Source organism: Drosophila takahashii, chromosome 2R, assembly GCF_030179915.1.
Source record: "Drosophila takahashii strain IR98-3 E-12201 chromosome 2R, DtakHiC1v2, whole genome shotgun sequence".
Taxonomy (NCBI): domain Eukaryota; kingdom Metazoa; phylum Arthropoda; class Insecta; order Diptera; family Drosophilidae; genus Drosophila; species Drosophila takahashii.
The window spans coordinates 17845484-17864151 of NC_091679.1; the positions used below are offsets into that span (position 1 = coordinate 17845484).

Sequence of the window (18668 nt, forward strand, 5' to 3'; positions counted from 1 at the left end):
TCGGAGTTTAATTTATTGTACGGCGCTGTAAAAACCAGCTTATTTTCGCAACAGCATCGGCACATTTTTTTAAGATACAGCTCGATTCAAGATCAGGGCCAGAAGAGAAAGACGTCTTGATTGTGTGCAAATTTTGTAAAGCATCGTCCTCACTAATTAGTGGAGTGAAAAAGCAGTTGGAATGAGGAAGAGAGTATGGGTAGGAAGAGGTGTTATCGTAACTAAAAGAAGAGTACGTGGACTGGAAGAATTGTGCGAATAAGTTCGCAATATCGGAGTCGCTAGAGGCGGATATTGTATCAAGATGAAGGCATGATGGAAAAAGTGGCGATTTTCGTTTCGAATTAACAAATGCGAAGAACTGCTTGGGATTGTCTTGGAATTCGATTCTGCAACGGTTTAGGTAACTGTTGTAACAATCGGAATTGTGGACTAAAAAATTGGAACGAGCAATTAGATACCTAGAATGGTCAACTTGCAGCCCAGTTCTTTTATATTTCTTAAAAAGTCTAGACATGGTGTTTTTAAGGAAAGAGAGTCGACGAGAGAACCACGGAGGCTTATGAGATGCGTTTCCAGTGGGAAATGAAGGAACGAACTTATCGAATCCATAAAAGACCAATCGAGTTGCGATAAATGCCTATTCATTTCAGCAAATTTAGCTCTTCGAAAACAGTGAAAAGTTGCTGGTTCGATTTCGGGACATGACAGTAAAGGAGCTGATGCTTCTAAAGTAACCTCAAGTGTGGGATGATACGCATCTTCAGGATTGGAGAGAGGGCTAATTCGAGTTACATATGCATTTGCAAACTCCGAGGCAAAAATAAGGTCTAAAACTTTGCTAGAGCAGTTAATGACTGAGTTCAGTTGACCTAATGAAAGATCAATAAGACCGTGTACAAACTCATGCGCTGTGGTAGGAACAAGAGCACTTGAAACAGTTGAGGGCATCCAAGAAAGGGCGGGAAGATTAAATTCACCCATAACAATAAGATGATCGTTATCGCCAAGTAGTATGAATACTCTGTATTTGATCCAAGTGTTGGAGGTAGAGGCTAATATCAGACCGGGGAGGAATGTATGAGCATGATACGAAAACAAAATAATCATGAAGCTTAATCCGAACAGCGACAAACTCTAATGTACTATCCGTACCAATTATCGGAATACGTTGAGAGACAAGATTGGACTTGACGGCAATGAGAACGCCACCGCCAAGACGCACTGAGCGGTCACATCTATAGATAACATAATTACCAGCAAAGATTTCGCAGTCTGATTTATTTATACTGATTTATTTATGCATTTATACTTCTCGGAAATCTTCAAAGATGTGGGCGCAGGACCCATTTTAAAATCGTTAGTGGGCGATTGTGGGCGTTAGAGGGGGCGTGGCGCTCGGCTAAAATAAACTTGCGCTGCGTAGGAAGCCAAACAATATGTGTGGGAAATCTCAACCTTCTAGCTTTTGTAGTTTCTGAGATCTCAGCGTTCATACAGACGGACAGACGGACAGACGGACAGACGGACATGGCTAGATCGACTCGGCTAGTGACCCTGATCAAGAATATATATACTTTATGGGGTCGGAAACGCTTCCTTCTAGCTGTTACATACTTTGGCACGAATCTAGTATACCCTTTTACTCTACGAGTAACGGGTATAACTAACAAGTTTGTTTGTGTTCCGTGGTGTACAACTTATAAATGGCACAAAGTTGCAAAAAGGTAAAAACGAAAAGTTATTACCAAATGTATCCTTAATATCGCAAAACTAATCATTTTTGCAACTTTTTGCACGTTCCTTAAAAAAAATGACTTAAATCCAGCAACTTATAAACATAAAAAAAAAATATTTTTAAATAAAAAAACAATCTAAGTGGCTTTCATTAATCTTCAAAATTGAATTCATGGAAAGGGACAAGTCAAGTGAAAATCCTGGCTGCAAAGGACTCAAATATAAAGAAGCTGGACCCCCGTTAAAGCTAAAATTGGCATCTGATCTTAGATAATATTTCACTTTTCTTGTACATGTCACAAATTTTTTTTTTGACAAATTTTAAAAATTAACGTAAACCGAAATTATTTTACCGTCTTACCAATACAAATACAAATTTTTTAAAATCCCTGTCAATTAATTTGAATATGCGGCGTGGGCGGTGGATGAAAACAATGGTCCGATTCAAAAAGCAACAAAAACCGAAATTACAGCTTTATCTTAATAGTATATATACAAAATTTCTAAATTGTATCTCTAAAACTAGAGTTTATGCCAAAAAAATAGACTTTTTTCCCATAGTGCATTGTCCAGTTATTTAATGTCTTGTTTATGTCTATAACTTCACACGAAAACAAACAAAAGTGTTTGAGTTCAGTTAAGCTTTAGGCTTAGTAATCAACCCAACAAAAAGTCGTCCAAAACAAAAAACTTCATATGAAAAACAACGTCAAAAAATTTTGTTTTATATTAAGTTTTTGGTTTGGACGACTTTTTGTTGGGTTCATATGAAAAACAACGTCAAAAAATTTTGTTTTATATGAAGTTTTTGTTTTGGACGACTTTTTGTTGGGTTGAGTACTAGCCCTTATTTAAAAATCTACGCTGATCGACGCAAGATTGTTATAAAAATGTATTAACAATGAGTCAAAGTGGGCCACCCCTGTTCAAGGTCAGATTTTCATCGAGCTTTTTTTTCCGGTTCACAACGACAATATAAGAATTTCATTTGAACGGTTTTGCGAAATTTTGAGTTTTACCGGAGTTATAGGGGTCAAAATATGGCATTTTTGACACTTTTTCGAAAAAGTTGCACTCAGTCATTAATTCATAATTTCGGTAAGAGATATCTTTATGATGTTTTTACTAATCGCTCAAGAATTATTATGGCTTTCCATTAAAAAATGTAAAAAAAAATTATTATTTATATTTCTTAAAAAGTTTTTTTTCAGTGTTCTTTACCAGCTATAAAGTTTAAAACTATTTGAAAATAAAGTTTTATTCATTACGAAAAAGATAAAAAAACAAGAAAGGAAGCTACCTTCGGCCAGCCGAAGCTTATATACCCTTGCAGATAAAAGAATGCTCACTCGGTGCAGTTCCAGGGATTCCAGATTCAGCGTTTCTATTTATTTAAATTTTGTTTTTAGGTAGTCAAGAATCAAAAAGCCTACTTCCTACAAAGTTACAATGAATTTTCTTATATTTGTTTGAATATTCCTATGGGAGCCTTAAGATATAGTGGTCCGATCCGGCTCGCTCCGACATATGTACTACCTGCAATAGAAAGAAGACTTTCGGGAAAAGCTTTCGCGATAGCTTTAAAACTGAGAGACTAGCTCGCATAGAAACGGACAGACGGACAGACAGACAGACGGACAGACGGACATGGCTAAATAGACTCGGCTATTGGTGCTGATCAAGAATATATATACTTTATGTGGTCGGAAACGTCTCCTTCACTGCGTTGCAAACATCTGACTGAAATTATAATACCCTCTACAAGGGTATAAAAGGAATGGCCAGGCCAAAGGTTTTTCGCAATACTTATTTTTCGGTGGGCGCACAGTGGTTTCCCATACAAAACGACAAAAACTCCCTCATTGACAGCTGTAGTCGGCTGACGATACGCTTGCTACGGCATGTGGTGACCAGCCAATTTTCACGAGCAAGCCAGTTTTTTAGGTAGCTAGGAGAGAAAGGACCTCGACCAATCCGACGAGCTGGACCCGAGCACCGCTAGAATGCGTACCGTCGATCCCAGTTCCCTTTTAATAGTGAGTCAGAACCAACATCATGTGGCCAATGAGATAAAAAGAGTCTTATAGATTTTGGCATCGCTTCTTGTCCTAAACTGAACACTATACAATCTGGCGCCCAACGTGGGGCGAAAAGGATATTTTCCGTCCCAATTTTGTTCTAAAAAAATCCATCCTTTGTTATAGAAATTTCAACTTTTAAGGCCACTTTTTATAAAGTATTTCAATGACTGATTTGGATGCATCTGAACTCCAGCGGTGGAATTATCGATTGCATTTCGGTTCCGGATAGATCGACCCCGTTTGATTCAGGCTGACCAAAGTGATTAAGATATCTTTAAAAGAAAGCTGACTCTAAATGAGTCGGAAATAGAATGTTCTGGAGAGTTTCGGACATTGTCCATCAATTTGAGTAGTTCTCAAACTTCATTAGCTGAAACAGAAGAAGAGGTAGAAGAGAATACTTTATCGGGTACACGGCACTTTATGAGAGAATGAGTTAGGGAAAGACTGACAGAGAGATATAAACAAATTTAATTTTTTTGGAGATTTTGTGGTTTTGTTTGCGTTGAAAGAAGAAAAAGAAAATGGCAGTATCACATAGTATTGAAAACATCGATGCTGTCATGCAGCGGGTAGATCCCTTTTGCTCAATTTGTAATGAAGTAATATTAAGTACGGAACTAACGGCAAGCACTCCATGTAAACACAGATTGCATGATAAATGCATTGTTGAAGCAATCCGAGGCACACCGGCGTGTCCAACCTGTGCTGCGTGTTGTCTTCTTTCACAATTAAACTATAATAATAATAATTTGGCGGCGGAAATGGGTAATGTTCCTGGTAGGGAGGAAGCGAGAAATGAAGAAGCGGTAGTAGAAGTTCAGGCAAGAAATGATCAAAGAGGTGCTAGATTCCAAACTAAAAGTCGATCTAGAGGTGGGCCTTCTAGTTTAAGGACAGGCATGCCTACTAGATCCAAAACACGCCACTTAGAAGACTTTCAAGCTGACGAGGATAATCTATTTTGTAAAAAAACCCAAGGCGAATTAATAAAATATCTACAAGAAACTTTAAGTGTACAACAGGCTAATATAATGGAAGATATGGTTGAGATCTTAACCGCTAACATAGAGGAAACAATTCATAAACAACTAGCAGCAATGAATTAAGCCGGGAAAATCCATCATTGGAAAACCGCGATACTCGAAACAGGTTACCCGAGATGCCAGAGCTCTTCTCAGGAAACCAGTCGAATAACAGTGGATCTCGAAATAGGTCGAATCCTCAAATATCACTAGGCAAAGCTGCCAATATAATACAAAACTGGCGGATAAAGTTTGACGGTTCCAAGCAATGTATGAGAATGGAAGATTTTATTTACCGAATTCGATTTTTGACAGAAAAGAACTTTAGTAATGACTATCAGTTGCTTTGTGATCATTTATTTCTACTCTTTTCCAATAAGGCTAGTGATTGGTTTTGGAAATTTCACCGTAACAATACCAATTTTACTTGACAAATATTTTGTGTTGAGTTTCGTAAACGGTTTGAGGAAGCTGAGACTGATCTAGATATATGGGAAAAGATAAGCTAAAGGCGACAAGGCGAAAGCGAAGTTTTTGATGATTATCAATGCGCAATACAAGATCTAGCTGATAGGCTTCAGCAAGGCATGTCCGAAAGTCAATTAGTTGATTTGCTGATTAGAAATGCTAAACCTAGTTTACATCATGAGTTACTCCACTTACGAATATCGAATAGATCCCAATTACGTGTTGAAGTTCGAAAACATGAACAGTTCTACAACGAAATAAAAACCTTTAAGCCACGCACGTTCTTATATAAATGAACTAACGGATTCATACGAAAACGAATACCAAGTAGAGTCGCATGAAACAGAACAGGAAGTGCTAGAGTTTCAACGAAAGCCTTCCAATGTCATTTGTTGGAATTGTGAAAAACCCGATCATAGGTTTGATGATTGTCTAGAACCGCGTACTATTTTTTGTTATGGGTGTGGTGCTCGAGATGTTTTTAAGCCACGATGTCTAAGGTGTAACCCTACGGAAAACCGACCGGCGGGTGTGTTTCGCAACAAAAAGTAGACACGCCCGATACACCTAAAATCGTTATGTTCCCTGACACGTCCCTAGAGAAAACGAATGAATTATGTACAAAAGAAGTCCCTGAAGAACATCCAATACCGCATTTTTCTACCATTCCATTACATATAAGGCTAGACAGTTATAATAAACTTTGAGAACAATTATTTGCCGAATCTATAATTTCTAAGATAAATCTTAATCCAAATAGATCTACAAAACGTCTTTGGCATTATTGGAAATCTATCCGCTCTTATCGTAAGAAAATTGTATCAGCAATTATTAATAATTATGATGATAGACTTTACGCAGAAGTGTGTATCGAAGGAAACAAATACACAGCTCTCTTAGATTCTGGCGCTACTATAAGCTGTGCAGGCGGTGAGGTAGCGAAATTTCTCTTATCTCTAAGCAAAACAAAAAGATGCTCTGGACGCATCCGAGCTGCCAATGGAACCCAGAGTGAAGTCGTTGGGAAGTTGGTAACGGAAGTAACGTTTAGAGGAAAAGCAGCATTGTTAGATATTTTCCTTATTTCCGGCCTTAAACAAGAAACATATCTTAGAATTGACTTCTGGCATAAATTCGGGCTAACAGAGAAAATAGCGTGCAAACAGGAAGTTCCAGAACTCGATGTAGGTGGAGAAGGTATTGACCAAGAGCCGCCAAAATGGCATGAGTTGTCTGAAGATCAGCAGAGTCGTTTGAATTCCATCATTAAAGTGTTTCCATAATTTTCAAAAGAAGGTTTGGGAAGAACCACCTTAATTCAGCATCAAATTGAAGTTGAACCAGTCAGACCCATTTTTTTTTTTTTTTTCGCGCGGAGTCCCACGGCTACACCTCCCGCCCAACCGACCGAGGGGCGCTGCCGTGTATCGTACGGCACGATTCGCGAGATGATAGACGCGATGTAGAAAATAAAAATATAGTTCGAGGAAAAAAAAGTAGGATCTAATTCTGTGCTAGGAAATTTAATATTAATCGTTTTAGGAGAGGCAGAGACTCAGAATTTGATATAATAGGATAAAGTCTATTATAGTCAGAACATAGTACTCTGAAAGGTTCATGCATGTCATAGTTAGATCTACAGTGGTTTAAAATTAAGGGAATGTAATTTCTAGTTAATCTACTTGGAACAAAAAAGTTAAGTCTTCCAACCAAGTCGGGGCTATCAATTTCACCTCGAATAAGGTTATAAATGAAGACAGTTCCAAGCATCGTTCTACGGTTGGTTAGGGAGGGTAAGTTAATTAGGAGTAATCTACTAGAATAAGAGGGTAAAATGCGGTTTGCATCCCAGTTTAGGCGCCTTAAGGCAAAAAGTAAAAAGTTCTTTTGTACGGATTCGATAAGGTCAATATGAATTCCGTATTCGGGACTCCAGACGGGTGATCCATACTCAAGTATCGGGCGGACGAGCGAGATGAATAAGGTCTTAGTAATATAAGGATCATCAAATTCCTTAGACCATCTTTTAATAAAGCCAAGCGCACCCCTAGCTTTATTTACCATGGATGAAATGTGATCAGTGAACTTTAGTCTTGGGTCCAAAAGAACACCAAGATCATTGACTAGGTCTAATCTGTCCAGAGTGCTCTCGCTCAGCGTGTAAATCGCATATTGAGGAGTAACACGACAAAAAGTCATCACCTTACACTTAGAGCCATTTAAATTCAGCGAATTTTCGGAGCACATTAATGAGATTAATGAGATTAAACAGAGACATTGGCGAGTTTCACCAGCCATAGAGAAACTGATGTTTACTGAAGTTGATCACATGCTGGCACTGGACGTCATTGAAAGTCTTCTAGTCCGTGGAGCAGTAATTGCGTCTTGGTGCGAAAGGGAGAAAAGAGTAGGCTTTGTTTGAATTCCCGTGAGGTCAATAAGGTCACTGTTAAAGACGCGTATCCGCTACCCCATATTGACGGGATTTTAAGTCGGCCACCGCCTTTTGGCAGATCCCACTCGACGAAAAATCACGGCAATATACGGCCTTCACGATTCAGACCACTATACCAATACAAAACGATGACCTTCGGGCTTTGCAATGCGCCGCAACCCTTTGTCGGCTAATGGACCAGGTTATACCTGCGCATCTAAGAACCAAAGTTTTTGTGTATTTGGATGACCTGCTAGTCCTGTCAGAAGACTTCGAGTCGCATTTGGTTATACTCCTGGAAATTGCTGGTTGTCTAAGAAAGGCTAATTTGACGATTAATATCGAAAAATCAAAGTTTTGTATGCGAGAAATAAAATATTTGGGCTTTATAATCAGAGGAGGACAGATTTTAACAGACCCTGAAAAGATAAAAGCGATTAATGAGTTTCCTATTCCTATTTCTCTAAAACAGCTGCGTAGGTTTTTAGGCTTATCTGGCTGGTATCGACGATTTGTCGAAAATTACGCCACTATAAGCTTTCCACTGACCGAGGTAATAAAAGCAAAGAAAACGTTGTCTTGGAATGAGGAAGCTGGAAAAGCTTTTGACCTCTTAAAATCTTGCCTAGCGTCAGCGCCTATTTTGATTACTCCTGACTTCTCAAAACAGTTTATTCTACTATGTGATGCTAGCACATATGGAATTGGTTGCGTTCTAGCTCAAGAGCAAGGGGGTGTGGAATTACCTATCGCCTACATGTCGGAAAAATTGTCAAAATGCCAACGGAACTACACTGTTAGTGAGTTGGAATGCTTAGCCGTTATTAAAGGGATTAAAAAGTTTCGCCCATACATAAAAGGTCAAAACTTCCTGGTTGCTACTGATCATGCCGCACTACAATGGCTGATGAGGCAAAAAGACCTGTCGGGACGTCTAGCAAGATGGTCGATGAAATTACAATCTTTTAACTTTTCTAGTACGTATTGGAGAGCCTCGGAAAATATTGTAGCTGATGCATTGTCACGTCAGGCTCAGCCTGAAATAGAGTCAATGGTTGCGAGTGGGCCTATTATTGATTTGTGTTCGGATAAATTTAAATCTACAGAATATCTTAGTCTAATTGATAGAATTAAAGATAATCAGGAAAGACTTGAAAGTGATAGATGGATATGCTTACAAAAGAACCGAGTTTGCTGAGGAAGGAGACAACAAAAGGGAGTCGTGGAAACTTTGGGTTTCTTCGGCTTTGATTCCAGATATATTACATCAAGAACATGATTCACAAAGCACATTGTGGGATGGGCAAAACGGTCGAAAAAATAAAGCGGTATTTGTTTTGGCCACGAATGGTTAGCCAAATTAGAGAATATATTTCTGAATGTCATATCTGTCGATCTACTTAAAGTCCGAATAAAATTTTAAAACCCCAAATGGGCCGCCATTAACATCAGATCGGCCATTTCAATGTTTGTATATGGACCTCTTGGGCCCATATCCTCGTACAAAGAGTGGGAATATTGGGTTGCTAATAGTTGTAGATCACAATACGAAATTTCACTTCCTTTGCCCACTTAAGAAGTTTACTGCGCCTAAGATAATCGACTATCTGCAGAATTTTATATTTTTCACCTTTGGCGTGCCAGAAATTGTTTTAACAGACAATGGATCGCAATTTAAGTCTAGTGTCTTTGAAGCCTTCCTAACTAGTTTTGGAATTACCCATCGATGTACAGCCATATATTCTCCCCAGGCCAATGCTAGTGAAAGAGTAAACAGGTCAGTTTTGGCAGCTATTCGCGCGTACTCCAACTGGGATGCCAATTTAAACGCGGTCAGCGGTGCACTCCGAGCGGCGTTACATAGAAGTACTGGGTTTTCCCCATACTTCCTAGCTTTTGGTCAAAAATGTTTCTGAATGGAAATGACTATGGTCTTTTGCGCAAACTAAATATATACATAACGATCACGTCATTCTAGACTACCCAGATATGTTAAAGCTCGCCAGAGAAGAGGCCAAGAAAAACATAAATAAGTCATTTGAATTTAATGCCAGAAAATATTACCTTCGTAGTAGAAACATAGAACTCAAAGCCGGCGATGAAGTTTTCGCACGCAACTTTACTCAACGCCAGTAAGAAATTCAGTTCCAAATTAGCCCCTGTTTTTATAGCAGCTAAAGTCCTAAAGAAGAGGAGTCCATTTTATTATGAATTGCTTAACGTAGACGGGAAGAAGCTTGAAGTTTATCACCTCAAAGATATTCAGACCAAAAATAAGTAGAATCCAAACAATTCAGATAATGCTCCTTCGAAGTGGTCTTGTTCCATTATCTGCGGTTGTAGTGTCCAACTTAGGTACATAAATTGACAAACATTTCGGTCTGCCCTCGCTATGCAGTTTGTCGGTAGCTGGTGGAATGACAGAGACCGCGTAGATCATCCGATACTACCGCTATGATAAAGCTTTTTGGTTCAGCATAGATTATTGGAAGTACAGACTCCAGAAAATATTCACCGTCAATCATTCCACTTATATGCCTTGAACTATACACACGTATATTCTTTTGTCAACGGCAGTGTTTGTACTTCAAGTAAAAATTACCAAGGTTACCCACGTGGAGTTCACGTAAGCTTTAACAAAAGTGAATTTAGATTAAACCACCAATTAATAGTGCACCAAATTAAACAGGGAACTACCAAAAATCCAAGTGAAAAATTTAGAAAGCGTAAATTTCGAATTCAGCGATTCGGAGCGATCGCGGGAATCGTCCACCGTCCAGGCACACAGCAAAGTGGCTAATTCAATCCGAGAAAATTTGTGAACCAGCTTGGAAAATATCTCTACGGCAAAGCTGCCGCCCACGGGGCAAAGTCAGTGCAGACACGTGGAAATACGGATTACGCAACCGCTACATCTTCAGTCGCCAAGAACGAGCTACCCTTCTACGCCTCCGACTACACGAGATTATAGGCAATTGTAGCGATTAGCTAGATTCACCCCTATAAGGAACCCTTTCCCTTGCCCGGCCTCAAAAGAAAAACAGGTGCAGGTTGACAAGTGCCCTAAAACGTATTGCAGCTCCATATCTGAATTCAAATACCTGCTCAAATTCATACATCTGCTTTGATTCTCGTTCCGTGGAACTCTTGTCTTAAGTTTCCACACTGCCGCAGTTTGATCAACTTCGTTGCGATTAAAATTTGTTGAAATTATAAAAGAAAACCTACTTAAAGTAGCTTATATTTGTTTATTGCCATGTATTAATATAATTTGTTTTGATTATGATTAACTACATAATTATCTATAACTAAAATCTATAAGTACAGTGAGCAATATGAATTTTGGAAGCTTGGAATATGTCTCTTTATATATATGCTCGCAGGGTCTGTAGCCCGCAGCTTCGCCTGTGGAAATTAAAATGGAAATTAAGCATTGCTTTATCTTTGGTACTTATTTTAAATTTAAAAAATTCCTCATTTTTATTCTATAAACCGAGAAAAGATTTTATCAGAACTTTTTCTCTTGATATCCGTAAAAACAAAAATATTTTGTCCTCTGAAAACTACTTAAAAAAACATGTGTCTTTTTTAAATCTTTTTAAAATTATTATGGATTGTTTGCATAAGTTAACAGATGGACCAAACAGAAACAAACAGATTCCTTTTTCGACACAAATCCTTACACTAATTTCATTCAAAACATTAGTATTTTGTCCAAAATATATTATTTAAATATAGAATGTCATACTGCGTTGAGCATGTAATTAAATTCCCAATCCATTGTCATTAAAGCCTAGAAACATTATTTGAAAAAAAATTGTTTAAGAAAAAAATAGATAGGATACGAACTTGATTAAATTTACATGTTAAAAATATTAAACTCTTTTTCAATTTCGGAGAGTTTTGACTATTGCTGTCCCGCTCTTACCCAGATAAATTTATGCATTTTTTTGTATGAATTAAGAGTGCAAAAATATGAATTTCAAAGCAGTACTTTATCGAAAACAAAGCAAAAAACTGCCAAAATATGGATTATCACGCCGCGTTAAGTATGTATATCAATTCCAAATCGATTAGCGTTTAACTCTGGAAAAAAAACTTGTATTCTTAAAAAAATTGCTAAAAGTTTTACATAGCTCTCCAACAACCAATATAATAGTTTTGATTAAGATTTAAAAAATTTGAGGGAATATTTTTAATTTAAGTTCGCCTTGAAATGTTACAACCGCTTCAAAATGTGATGGGATGTTTATCCTTCGACAGTTAAAAAAAATTAATGTCTCCAATTCTTATTTTAAAAAATTAATGTCAGAGATAGGATAATTTTAGGCTTATTTTTATTTCATCGGTCCCTTAAAACAAATCCTGTTGATATTGGCCTTGCTACCTCGTTCTACATTTTCTACTTCTATTTTCTATTTTTTGTTTTTTAAAGATGCAATTTTTAAACTATTTATTTAAACTATTACAAACCAAATACTCTAGGCGAATTTGCTACCGGGGGGTTTTTGGAAGGTATCCACAGTAGACAAATAAGGGAAACAAATATGCGGAGCAATGTTTTGCTTTATGTATTTGACTAATTTAAGAAAAGACATCAAGAAAGGCAATTCCAAATTACTGCATTTTATCATTGATATTTTGTTTCAGTATTTTTGTTTTCACATTAATTTTTCACCTTGATTAGAATTATATTAATAATAGGGAAGGCAGGTGGGCGGGGAAGCCGTGAATCAAATTGTTTAAACATTTGAATTTGTTTAAACAATATGAGCACGTGTAATAAAGAGCAAGAGAATCAATTGGTTTGAATATTTAATGTTCTTTTAATATTATCAATGCGATTTGAATTTTAGTTCACAAAAATCGGTTACAAAATGTCTTATGTAAGTATGTTGTGGAAATGTAAATGAAATATTCTTTTAGCAAAATGATATCAGTATTATCTTGAATTTGAATTTGAGCGAATCTCAATTCCCTAGTCAGCTGCAATGCACACACACAAACGTACACACGCATATACATATGTATCTAATGGCTGTGTGTGTAAAATACGCATTTTTTTGATATATTTACATAGCAAGCAAATCATTGTTTGTTTTTGTTTTTACAAATCCAAAGTTTGTCGATAACTCAACATTTGAAAACTAATAAATAGTTTGCTGATCGGTCTTTTGCATTTAAAAAAACAGAAGCAATTTTAAGGAAAATTTCGACTGTAAAATTCAGCTTAATGGGATTTCTGTAAGGTCTCCCATATTTTAAAATTTAACGTTTACTTAAGATTTGCGATATAATCGATTTTTTTTGGCTGTGGTATTTTTATTTTCCCCTTGCGCGGTCACACATAAATTGCGACAGCAGGACATACATATGTACATACATACATGCGCCAGCAGAACATACATACAAACATATGGGGACGCGTGACGTCACATCAGGTTAGCCAAATTTGAAAATATTGGGGACTTGGTTAAGGACGCTGAATCTCCAAGAAATTTAAATGCAGTTATTTGCGGGTATGCCATAAGATTATGAACATCACATTTTTAAAACATTTTAACAACATTTATAACAGAGAAATGGCAAAAGAAAGAATTAAAAAAAAAACAAATCGAATTTTGGGGCACTTTCGGGTCGTTTTTTGTTCTAAAAAGTACCCCTTACGCGGCTCCTAATTATTATAGTAATTACTGTGATTTTTCTAGATTTTTAAATCAATCCGTTCTGGGTGGAATTTGCTACTGACCGTTTTTTAATCAAGACATATATTGATATAGATACCTTAAACTCTGAAACGTCTACGATTATACAGAGCATATACATAAGCATCGGAATCATCTTGGGCCCAACGATACATCGATGCTTATGATTTAAACGTCTGTGAGTATTACAATACAAGAATGCATGCTTACTTCTTGTAATACACCAATTATATATATATATATTGATTTGAAACTATATATTCCACCACAAGCCCCAAGTAATTATTTACCAATTGAAAACAACAAGTGAAGAAAGGTATATAGGTGATAAATGTTAAATGTAAGAATAATTCTTACTCTTTTGTTTTGTTATTGAATATCGAAATTAAAATGGAATCTCTGTACATAATTGTGAAAATGATCATGATGGCTTTGTAACGAAGTTCTCTGGCCGGGGTGAGTCTCAGTCGTGCCAGAGATCCTTACAAGAAATTTGTAATCTATAGGAGACTTGCTTTAAAAAGGAAATCGTAGGCGAGGGTTCTTGGATCGGGTAAGTCGCGATTGCTGGGACCGCGACGCAGAAAATGGCAGGCTTTGCGTGGTTAATCAGAGGATAAGGGGGAAGGGGAAAACACGCGTGGTGCTCCCGCGTACTTGTGCGACTCCTGATTATGAGACGCCTATATCTGGCAAGGATCCGGCGTTCTCTGGGAGTACCAGGTATTACCGTAGCCACGCCTGAAAGGGAGGGAAAAAAAGGGGGGGGGGATGTGCTTCCAACAGGGGCACGCCGGCGTTCTCTGGGAGTACCAGGTATTACCGTAGCCACGCCTGAAGGGGGAGGAAAAGGGGGGGGATGTGTTTCCAACAGGGGCACGCCTGCGTTCTCTGGGAGTACCAGGTATTACCGTAGCCACGCCTGAAGTGGGAGGAAAAGGGGGGGGGGGTTTTGTTGCCAACAGGGGCACGCCGGCGTTCTCTGGGAGTACCAGGTATTACCGTAGCCACGCCTGAAGTATCACTAACTACGGGTTCAGGAAGGATTAGGGTTACTTTTCAAAGAACTACTTTGTTATCGAATATACGCAGGTGGGTTATAATTCAGAAGTTTCACTTTATTTCCTTATCCTGTCTTATTTCCCTGCTGCTGCACCGAGTTCTTAGGATATAAGTCACACGCGTTGATTCACAAGTTATTTTACCCAGTTGTGGAGCACACGTCTGCTTCCTTCAGCGGTCCGGAACCAAGAGAGCGAATGATTTCGATTGATCCTGAACATCAACTCAATTTGGGTTGCCACCCGTCGAAATATCGAGCAATGTCGGTCATCGACTCATGGTTTCGTTGCCACTCGCCGAAATATCGAGCGGGGCTGACCATCGATAGTCAATCTGGCCACCTGGTGGTTTGATCGCGTAGCGATCTGGCAAAGTCTTGCGATCTGGCAACGTTGTTTAGTGCGCGCTTAGGTTTAAATTTAATTTTGTTAACCGATAATACTTCAGGGATTTCTCTTAAACCTAATAACAAGATACTTCATGGCGTCTTATAGATAAACTTAAACAATAAGGTACAAAAGGTAGAAAATAAAAATGTGTGCCTCGTGAAGCGATGCGTCACAACCCCCTTCCTACTTCGGGGGGTCGAAAAGGATCCGAACGGTGCCGTTTGTCTTGCTGGTGACCCTATAATTTCCCTCGATGCGTTGGAGTCGGTAGCGTTGACGAGATCTGGCCTGTAGCGCTCGGGCTTCGATGGTCTCTATGACGCTAGCGGGGATTTTCCCATCGGGAGTGTCGCAGGTCCAGTTTGTTGGCGGATCTAGCCGGATGTCGGCAGGGGATTGGTCCGTGTCCTGCGGACCCCAAGCCGCTTGCCCGTTCCCGTCGGGTAGCCAGTCCAGGACCATGCTCTCGACTTCTGGGGGAAGTTCTGCCATCAAGGCATTCATGGCCTCATCTGAGATCTCCAACTCCGGGGCGTTGGCGCTAGTGTCCGACGGAGTCCGCTCACGGACTCCTTTTCTATGGCGCTTACTGCCTTCTCCCGTCGAGATGGGTTGGCCCGCTTCCTCCTCCGGCTACGTCGGCATATAGCCCCATGGTCATCGTCTGAATTACTCGATTGTGACGACCAGTCCAGGCACTTTCCGCTAGCCGTGTCCGACGATAGGCTATGGCCCAGATAGCGTACAGCGTCATAATCGGGGTATGTCCCCTCCGCCCGAATCATTCGAATAGCAGCTGGTATTGCTTGTACTCCAGCGTGAAGTGTGGCGCTGGAAGCTGCGTGAGTCAGGCCGATGGCGGTGTCCAGAACGGAGAGGGCGCGCTCTGACGGATGCGGCTGGCTGACTGCTGACGTTCCGGCGGTGGGCAACGCGGCATGAGTGTCCTTCGAGGAGAGCGTCAGATCTAGGGCGACGTCAGAAGCGGAGTATGCGCGCTCTGACGGGTGCGGATGGCTGATGGTGGCGTCGGGAGCGGAGTGGACGCGCTCCGACGGATGCGGATGGCTGATGGCGACGTCGGGAGCGGAGTGGACGCGCTCCGACGGATGCGGGTGGCTGATGGCGGCGTCGGGAGCGGAGTGGGCGCGCTCTGACGGATGCGGCTGGCTGTTGGCTGATGCTTCCGGTGGGTTTGTCAGGTCGATAGCTGCCTCGTCATCGTCCGTATCTGGACCCATGAGAGCAGGGTATGGTTCTGGCGAGGTTGGGAACTCTATGATCGGATCCTCGGTTGGCTGGAAAGGCATCCGTATCCAGCATGAGGAATACTGCACCTGCAGCAGCTGTTGCCAGTGGCTGTGTCGGACAACGTGTCTCTCGGTGCTCTTGAAGAATAAGTGCGGAACGCCTCCGTACCCAGTCCTGCCGTCGTAGCCACCAGTGGCCCCCTCGTTGTCAGACTGGGTACCGTCGCTGTCATCCTCCACGTATGCTTCCGGGGATGGTGCATAGCGTGGGCTGGCAGGACGCCTAGGGCGGCGGGTGTCCTCGTCGTCTTCGTTGTCGCTGTCATCCTCCAGGTACGCTTCTGGGGATGATGCATAGCGTGGGCTGGCAGGTCGCCTAGAGCGGCGGGTGTCCTCGTCATCTTCGTTGTCGCTGTCATCCCCCAGGTTCGCTTCTGGGGATGATGCATAGCGTGGGCTGGCAGGACGCCTAGAGCGGCGGGTGTCCTCGTCATCTTCGTCCGATTCGCTGGCCGGCGGTGCATTCGCCGGTGTTCGGCGGGGGTAGCCCGTTCCAGGGCGCATGCGTGGATCTCGGGACGGGGCAGCCTTTGGTGACGGAGCTCGTGGCAGAGTCGCGTCGCTGTCGCTATCGCTGCAAAGATTTACAATCTCTTGTTCCATGGTGACTTCCTGCAGGATATTTATAATTAGGGCTTATTTAACTTAAGATATGTTTAGAGATCTAGGTATATTAGAAGTAATCTTAGAGTTGGGCAGCAGCTTACAAATCTCCTATCAGTGAATCAGGACTTATATGCTAACAATGGTTGTTTACAAAGTTTTGTTGGTTTATTCTTATAATCACCCCTCGTTGATACTTGGCGCCGTGGTTCCCTCTGCTTCGGCTGGAACTGGAATGCACGGGCTTTCTGCGTCTTCGTGGTCATCATCATCGAATTCGCTGTTTCCTGGGGAGAATGGAGAATGGAAGGCTTTTAAATCTGCTATATTGGCTAATCGCCCTTTTCGTTTGCCGGGGAGGCGTAACCGCACGATATTGGGAGAGGTGAAGGCCACAACTTTATATGGTCCATCAAACTTGGGTGCTAGCTTAGCCGCAAACCCCTCGGACGCCTTGGAGAGGTGGTGTTGTCGCACCAACACCAAGGAACCCATGGTCGGACGCCACTCCCTGCGGCGAAGGTTGTATTGGCGACCCTGATCTTTACTGGCTCTCTGTATGTTCCCCTGGACGATACGGTATATCTCTCTAAGGTGCTCGGCTTTCTCCGTAGCTGTCTGTGGCATGGTTCCCGTTCCCGGGGTGACTTGATCGTACCAGGCTTTAGGTAACCGCGGTTCTCTGCCTTGTAGCAGGAATGCCGGGCTATATCCCGTCGAGTCGGAAACACTAGAGTTCAACGCAAGTGTGAGCTCTGGAAGGAGGGTGTCCCATGTGTTCTGTTGGTCACCTAGATACTGCGAGATCATTGTCTTAATAGTTCGGTTCGCCCTTTCGGTTGGGTTTTCACGCGGACAGTAAGGTGCTGTATACTGTAGTTCTACGCCAGTATCTGCTAGAAAGGTTCGAAACGCTTTGCTAGTGAATTGGGTGCCATTATCGCACACCATTTTCTTCGGTGCCCCAAAGTGACTGAGCACGCGTTCATGAAAAGCTCGGATCAGTGTTGTTGAGGTTGCCTTCCGCAGGGGTATCAATTCGATCCATTTCGTGAACGAATCGAAGAAGACCAGCAACATAACGTTTCCTTGTTTGGAGCGGGGCAGCGGGCCTACGAAGTCTGCGCACAGTACCGCGAATGGTTCCTCGATCTGCCTCGTAAGCATCACGCCGGCTTGCCTTCGTTGGTCTGCCTTGAACTTTTGGCATAAGACACATTTTCGTACATATAACCCGACATCGCGGAACATACCCGGCCAGTAATATTTCTGAGAGATACGGAGAATGGTCTTCCGTACCCCTAAATGGCCTGCTGTAGGCGCGTCGTGGCATTCCTGTAAGATCCGTTGACGATGCTCGCCTGGCACACATAGTTTCCATGGTATGTAGTAGAGCCCTGCATGAATCATTCAATTTTTGTTGTATTATAGTATGATTTGTTTAATTCAATTCTATGTGAAATAAATTGAATGTTGTTCTAATTCATTTCGAATTGAATGAATTGAATGAATTATTTTATGAATTTTTTGAATTTTTCAGATTTTTTTTCTGTTTTCTTTTGAGAACAAAAAGTGGAAAATTTTTAACAAATCAATGTTAACTGCATAGTAAATAAAATTCAGGCAGATTTAATCACAAAATTATGGCCCTTTCTTCTTCAAAATAAATTGTCGTTTGAATTATTTCGGAATTCATGCCATTCATTCATTCAATTCTATTAAACTCAAAATTCAAATTCATTCAATTCTATTAAACTCCAAAATTCTAATTAATTCATTCATATAACAAAAAAAATTCAAAATAATTCATTGGATCCATTCATGCAGGGCTCTAGTATGTAGTCCTGGTCGTCG

General features: G+C 40.7%; 1 protein-coding gene across 1 annotated transcript; it reads right to left on the reverse strand.

The window, feature by feature from the left end:
• Positions 1-15401: 15401 nt before the first annotated feature.
• LOC123002527 (nucleolar protein dao-5-like) lies at positions 15402-16814 on the reverse strand. Its single transcript, XM_044392840.1, has one exon. The coding sequence runs from the start codon at positions 16812-16814 to the stop codon at positions 15402-15404; it is 1413 nt and encodes a 470-aa protein (XP_044248775.1).
• Between the last annotated feature and the right edge of the window lie 1854 nt (positions 16815-18668).